Here is a 7,004-nt window from a genome sequence, read left to right on the forward strand (position 1 = left end):
ACTCCGAAGGCATGAGTGGAAGGGGCTCTTTCAACCTTGGCATCAATGGCACCTGCCTTCTGTCCTGGGGGATTGTCTGGGAAGCCAGGGCTCTGGCGTGGGATCGGCAAGCTGTGTAACCCTGGGCAGGTCACTCACCCTCTCTGGGTCTCAGTCGTCTCCTTTGGAGTCTAAGTTCTCAGGTACTTTCCCTGAGAGCACCCTACTCTCTCCTGTAGCCCTACTTGGTCTCCAAAGTGAAGTGTCCTCAGACAGGACCTTCCCTGCTGGGCAGAGGGGGGCACAGGGCTGAGGGGGACATAGGCTACAGGCACCAGGGCTGAGGGGGGCACAGCCTACGGGGCAGGGACATGGCTGAGATATGCTGAGACCAGCCCCCACCTGCCACTCCTGTCTGACAGTCCCGAGCGCCAGGCGCTCCAGGTTTGGGGCTTCCTGCACAGGATATGGACAGTCCCCCTACTGGCTGCCCCTGGCCTCGCTTTCCCTTCTGAAGAATGGGCGGGAGGCCTCTCAGAGGTCAGTCAGATGGTGCCTCCGCCTTTCCCTGGCCACAGGAGGTGGGAGCCGTCTGAGAGCCTGGGGAAGAGGCTGAGTCACCCCTCTGTCTCACCCTGTGGGGGAAATTCAGGGTCTGGCTCAGGCCCTGCGAGGCCACGCCTCCATGGCGGGATGCCACGCCCCCTGGGGAAGCCCACACCCCCGGGGCAGAAAGCCCCGCCCCACGCCTTCCCCCCTGCTGGGGGCGGGGCCTCACCAGGGCCTAAGGCACCAAGCTCTGTCCGCAGGGCCAACCCCTCCGGTGGCCTGCCCCTCTGTGGCCATCTTGGTGTGTCCACAGACAAAGGAAGACAGCTCTGGGGACAACTGAGCAAGCGTCTCAGCAGGAGTGTCCCCAGCATGGACCCCTCGTGCAAGCCAGGGAGTCTGTCCCTGCCTGCCTCTGGCTGTGCCCTCCAGCCCTTGGCCTGGGTCACCTCAGTTAGCCCGCCCCATCAGCTGGGCCCCGTCACAGCTCTGTCCCCATGGGGGGCTCTGCTTCCAGGGCTCCAGGCCTGGGGACCTCGAAGCGGAGCAGGAAAACAGCAGCCCCCAACGGCCAGGCTGTCCCCTGGAGCCCAGCCTGATGCCCGGGTGTCCTTCCACTGTCTGAGAAGGGTCAGGGACAGGGCGTTTGTGTAAGCGGCAGACCACTCGCCTGGGCTGTGCACACATCCGCACACCCGGGGGAACTCTGCACACGCCACCAGGCTCATCTGTGCCACGGGGTGTCCCTGGACACCAGTGCTGTCTTACCCTGTGGGCACCTTATGAAAATATTAGAGGTCAGGGGTCACCGACTGCAGCCTGGGGGTCAACCCACCGGCTGGCTGCTTCTGTATACAGCTCAGGTTCTGAGAATGGTTTTTAGGTTTTTAAACAGTTGAAGATTAATTCATGAGCTGGGAAGACAGGAAATTCAGATTTCAGTGTCCACAACTAGTTTATTAGGACACGGCCACCGTCTCTCATTTGCATATCATCCTGTGACTGCTTTCAAGGTTGGGTAGTCACAGGAGACTGTTGGTCCCACAGGCCAAAAGACTTACCATCTGCCCGACCAGAAAAGCCTACCAGCTTCGCACTAGGGTCTCAGAAACACCAGGCCCTGCTCATATCTCTGCCCCCGCAAACGGAAAGTTTAGCTTCAATGAGCTTAGGGAGAATTTCATAAATAGCAAATCTAGACGCAAGCCTTGTGCATTTCAGCACATACACACAAGTTTTGGGTTTTATGGTTTTATGTTGGTGTTTGTGTGATACAAACTTTTCAAGGCTTAGAATCTCTTCCTCATCTCTCTCACATGTAGTGTGGACACAGGGTAGGTCCACACCATGGGGCATTAGTTGATGTTCATGGGATCAAATAGACTTGGTGCTCTCTGGCAATCCAACCCCCTTGCTAGTGGTGGGGTACTCTTGCCCATTTCGTAGATGTGGAAACTGAGACCCAGAGAGGTGAGGACACCAGGCTAATGCTGCAAAGCTGGTCAGAACAGAGGGAAACCTGATGCTCGGGGTACTGCCGGCTGGTCCGGCTCACCCTTGCACCGTGAACAGTGAGGTCAAGAGGTCCCTTCTTGACGTGGCTCTGCTCCTGGGTGAAGTGGGACAAAAATCCACAGCAAGTCTGCTGCGGGGAGGCAGCTTGCCGGTCCCTCCAGCAGATTTCCGGGAATCCTAGGTCCCCCACCAGCCCCAGCGGGTTCCGGGCCAGCCTCCCTCCCTGGGGGGTCTTGGCAGGCACCCAGGAGCCTGCAGAGAGATGAGTGGTGTTTTTCCCTTTTCCTGCAAACAGGGGCAGGTGTGGGGTGTGCAGCCCGGGGGGGCTGGGGGTGCAGGAAGTGAATGGGGCTGGGCTCCTGGGGCAAGGGGGGTGCTGTAGAGAGTGGGGGCCTGCTGAAGGAGGGAGCTGGGGAGTCTTGGGACCCAGGAACCCAGGCCGGGGTGCTGCCGAGAGAAGTGGAGGGCTTGGCCACAGGAGGCTCTGTCTCTGCTTCTGAGGACCCCAGCCCCCCCGCCCCCACTCAGGCCTGGAGGATCCCTCACCTGCACTGGCTGAGCGCCTGCCCAGGGCCCAACGACCAAGAAAGCCGCTCCCTCTGCTCAGGATAAAGGGAATAGGGTTTGGGAAGCCCAGCACTTCCCACTCCTCCATCAGGGCCTGGGTGCTCCCCTGGAAGAACTGGCACGAGGACTGGAGGGTGACTTCTCCTACGCCCCCTGTCACAGGGTCCGGGTCTGAGTGTCTGCTCCTTGCTCAGGCCTCATCTTGCACTCCAAACACAACTGACCTGAATGTATTCTGCTCCTGCTCACCCCAGGACCTTTGCATTGACTGTTCCCTCTGCCTGGAACACTGACACCTTCTTCTGACGTGGCTTCCTCAGACTGTCCTTCCCAGAGCACCCCTGGACGGGTTCATCCCATGCGGTCAGACCTGCGGCTGACTATCTGAATGGTCATGTGTTTGCCTGCTCCTTGGCTACCTGGGGACCTTCCTGGTAGGTTTCCCAGCCTTGCTAAGGACCTGCCTGGCTTCCTGCTGTGGCCCAGGGTCAGCACAGAGCCTGACACCTGGACAAAGGACCACAGGATAGAATGCGAGAATGATTGGCGCGACCTGGGACTGCCGCTGGAGTTATGGAGACAGAGACCCTGAGATGCCACCTCAGTAAGCCATTGCTGAGGCTCCCCCGGGCCCCTGGGCTCGGGGAGCATGCTGTAGTGTCCTGCAGGGATCTGAGCAGTGCAGCCCAGCAGGACCTTCTGCAGGACTTTCTGCAGGGACGGAGTCTGCACTGTACCCTACACCAGGGCTCCTGAGCACCCAGAGGGTGCTGAGTGGGACAGGACTGAATTCTGAGTTTTCCATCACCCCGGCCACAGCCCAGGAGGCAGCCGCACGTGGTGAGTGGATAGCGTAGGGGCAGCCTGGCTCTGGAGAGGAGGAGAGCATCCTATTGTCCCCAAGGTTGTTACACACGGTTCTGTCACTCAGGGATTCACAGGCGCTTCCCCAACCCCCACCAGCCACTCCTCGGGCAGAGCTCGCCAGGGATTCTCTGGCAGCCTCCGAGAGGCAGGATCTCGCCACTGCTCTCCGCCCGCCCGGCTCGCTGGAGACCCCTGGTAGCGACTCCAAGAGCTCCCACCACAGTGACAAATCCGGGGAACAAGAGAGCGGGACCATCTTTGTCACCATCCTCACCGGTCACATCACCACCGAGCAGCATGCCGTCACACCACTCCTGATACGATCACCAACACGCTGGGCACTGCCACCCATGCCACAGGGCCACCGAGGCCGCCACCAACACCGTGCCCTCCATCCTCAGCACCCGGCAGCAGTGCTCAGAGCTCTGCACCAGGACAACCACCAGCGTCACCACTGCCAGCTGATCCCACCATCAGATCCACCACCTCCGTCATTGTGTGACAACCCCCTGCCACCACGAGGGCACCTCTGGTACTCGCTGCTCCCTCGTCACCCCCACACCACAGGCTCCCTTGTCCCCCAGCAATGACCACGGCCGTTACCATGCCTCAGCACCATCCACACTTGCAGCCAGCGTGCCAGGCCAGCCAGGGGCCCTGGCTCGGGGCCTGCTGCCAGGCTGCACAGCCAGTCTGAGTTTGAATCACTCAGCTTCTGGGACCCTCGGTTTCCTCATCTGTGAAATGGGACTAGTAACTAGAATAACAGGGCTGCAGGAGGTGGGAGAAGGGACACCCAGCGAGGCCAGGTGTGCCCAGTCCTTCTTCCTCAATGACAGGGCGCTAAAGCTCCCCCAGGGTCTGTGCTCAGATCGCTCCATGTTTCTTTGTTCCTCACTCAGCTGTGAGAGAGGGTTCTGTCCATTTTGCAGATGAGGAAAGAGAGGCTGTGACAGGAGACGCAACCTGCCCGAGTCCCCCAGCTTCTTCTGGGTTGCTGCCTGGCCTTTTCCCGGGGGATCAGCAGGTTTGGGGGTCCCAGGCCCCCTCTCAGGGCCGCACGGTGGGATTGCAGCATTGGGGATGGAGGGGGCTGCTCACCTGTGTCCTGGCGGAACTGGTGCATGGACTGCAGGTCGATGATGTAGGGCACCAGCTGGGCGTCCACCTGGCCCAGGACCACGGAGCCGCGGGCGTCCTCCTTGAGCACGTTCTCGATGTGGTGGCACACGGTGGCCGTGTAGGGCCGCCAGCGGCTGTGCTCGTTCAGCCACTCCCACACCACCACCCGGGCCACGTTCTGCGGCGGGAAGCCCAGCCCGCTCCCGGGCACCATCACGCCCTGGCCTGGCCTTGACATGGCCGCTGCTGCCTCTGGGGCCAGGTCCCCACACGGGCGGCCCAAGTCCTCCTGGGCCCGGGAGCTGGAGGGGAACTTCGTCTCCCGAGGGGCGGCAGGATGTGGGCCCCTCTCCACGGCCCGGAGGCCTCAGTCAAGGGGACGTGGGGCGCCACGTAGGCTCCGAGGACCCCTTCCCGGCTGGCAGTCCCGGCCCGGGGACCCAGGCAGGGTCCTTCTCTGCGGGGAGGGTCCCCCGCGCCGGCGATCGAGGGAGGGAGGGAGGGAGGGAGGCAGCCGCCTCTGCTCCAGGTCCAGCCTCCTCCCTGCGGGCCTCGCTCCTCTTCCTCCCGCCACGCAGGGCCTGTCTGTCGCCCAGAGCCCGGGCCCAGGCTGCTGCTCCCCGCGGCGCTCCGCCAGCCTCTGCGCCCCGACTGCGTCCCAGGCGCGGCGCCCGGCTTCGGCGGGGCGGCTCTCCCGGCCTCGGGCCCGCCCCTCCCGACGGTCCTGTGGAAGGGGGCGTCCGTGTCCCCCAAGTCCCCTCTCCGCGTCGTCCGGGAAGGCCTCGGTGGTCGCAGGACGCACAGGGCAGGGATGCGGCGCGGACCCGCGGCCGATGCGCGCGGCTGGCGACTCCCGAGCTGGGCAGGGGACCCGGGCCGAGGGGGCGGGGGCCCGCGGCACGCCCCACCCCACTGGCGCTCGCGACCTGCGGGACACAGAGGGGAAGGGCCCTTTAAGAGGCGAGCGCGGCCCCCTCCCCCTTCCCGGGAGCATCGGGCGCCGGAGAACAATGGGGAGGCGCCGGGGGCGGCGGGGGCTCCGGGGTCGGGGTCGCGCCGCCCGGTGCCCCGGGGACAGGCCCCAAGGGGGAGGCCGGGGCGCGGGGTCCCGGATCCGCTGCCCGCAGAGCCTCCTGCGATGCCGGCGTCGCCCCGCACCAGGGCCCGCGCCCGGCGGGGACGCGAGGGGCGCAGGATGCGGGGTGCGCGGCGGCGGGCGCGGCCCAGGGCCCCTCGGGGACCGCGGCACCGCGGGGGCCAAGTCGCGAGCTGGAGGTCACGGCCGCCGCCCCGGAGCAGCCCCGTCCCCGCCCGGCCCGGCCCGCGCGGACCCCGCAGGCGCCGGGGGTGGGTCCCCTGCGCCCCGCGTCGCCCCGCGTCGCCCCGCGTCGCCCCGCGCTCACCGCCTCTCCTCCGCCTGGCTCGGCTCCGCTCGCGCCCAGCGCCGCCGCCTCCCGGGCTCCCCCGCGGTCCCGCCTCCGCGCCGGTCCCTCCCCAGCCCTCGCCGCTGCGCGGACACACTGCCCCGCCGACCGACCGACGGACGCAGGAGCCGCTGCGGCTGCCGGACGCCGGGATCCCGCGGGTGGGAGGCGACGGCGACCGCGGTCGAGCTCGGGAGGAAGGGGGAGGGGGCGGGGGAGGAGGAAGGGGAGGAGACAGCGCGGCCCGAGCGCCGCCGGCGCCGCACGCGAGTCGCGGGGCGCCCCGCATCTCAGCTAGGCCCGCGGGGACCCCGCGAGGCCGCCTGCTCCCAGGCAGACGAGACAGGGAGCGGGGTGGGGAGGGGTCGCCTGCTTAACCTCTTTGTCATCTTTGCATTGCAGCCACCTAGTCCAGGGCCTAACACACAATAGGTGCTCAATAAATGCTTGAATGAACCAATAAGACACAATCTAAAGAAAGCTCTGGGGTCCCCTCGGTGTCTTCTCTCACTACTGTGGAGGGGGGGAAGGGGCTGGCAAGGGCCCTATGAGAGCCAAATGGAACCATGGCGTCTGAAGTGCATGGACAGGAAGACTGAGGCTCAGAGAGAGGAGGACACAGGCCCAGGATCACACAGCACTTAGCGCAGTGCCCACATGGACACCCTGCCCGGATTCTGCTGCAGCACCCAGGAAGCCAGCCCAGAGCCCTCTTCCCCAGAGCACCCACCTGCTCCAGGTGAGAGGGATGTTACAGCATCCTGCCTCTCAGCTAGGGGAGGGGATGTGGCCAGGAATGGGGGCATCTTGGAGGAAGGCAAGGGCAGGCCCTCTACCATCTCTTTGAAAGCTACCTGCCAACCATAGGTGGTCAATAAATGCTGGGTGACTGGATGGAAGGGGAGGCTGGTGGTGGCAGCAGCTCTAGTGTTAACGGATGGTCAGGCCCTCCCTCCCGGCAGGCGGGATGCAGCTGGGGAC

The 7,004-nt window shown here is 64.7% G+C and overlaps 1 protein-coding gene across 1 annotated transcript in view; it reads right to left on the reverse strand.

Moving 5' to 3' along the window:
• Nucleotides 1-5,283, reverse strand: part of Dtx1 (deltex E3 ubiquitin ligase 1) — a 28,814-nt gene extending 23,531 nt beyond the window's left edge. Inside the window, exon 1 of the mRNA XM_027923397.2 lies at nucleotides 4,579-5,283. Coding sequence (XP_027779198.1) covers nucleotides 4,579-4,837 — 259 coding nt within the window. The 5' untranslated portion in view covers nucleotides 4,838-5,283. The remainder of the gene's footprint in view (nucleotides 1-4,578) is intronic.
• Nucleotides 5,284-7,004: the final 1,721 nt, after the last annotated feature.

Source organism: Marmota flaviventris, chromosome 1 (genome assembly GCF_047511675.1).
Source record: "Marmota flaviventris isolate mMarFla1 chromosome 1, mMarFla1.hap1, whole genome shotgun sequence".
NCBI lineage: Eukaryota > Metazoa > Chordata > Mammalia > Rodentia > Sciuridae > Marmota > Marmota flaviventris.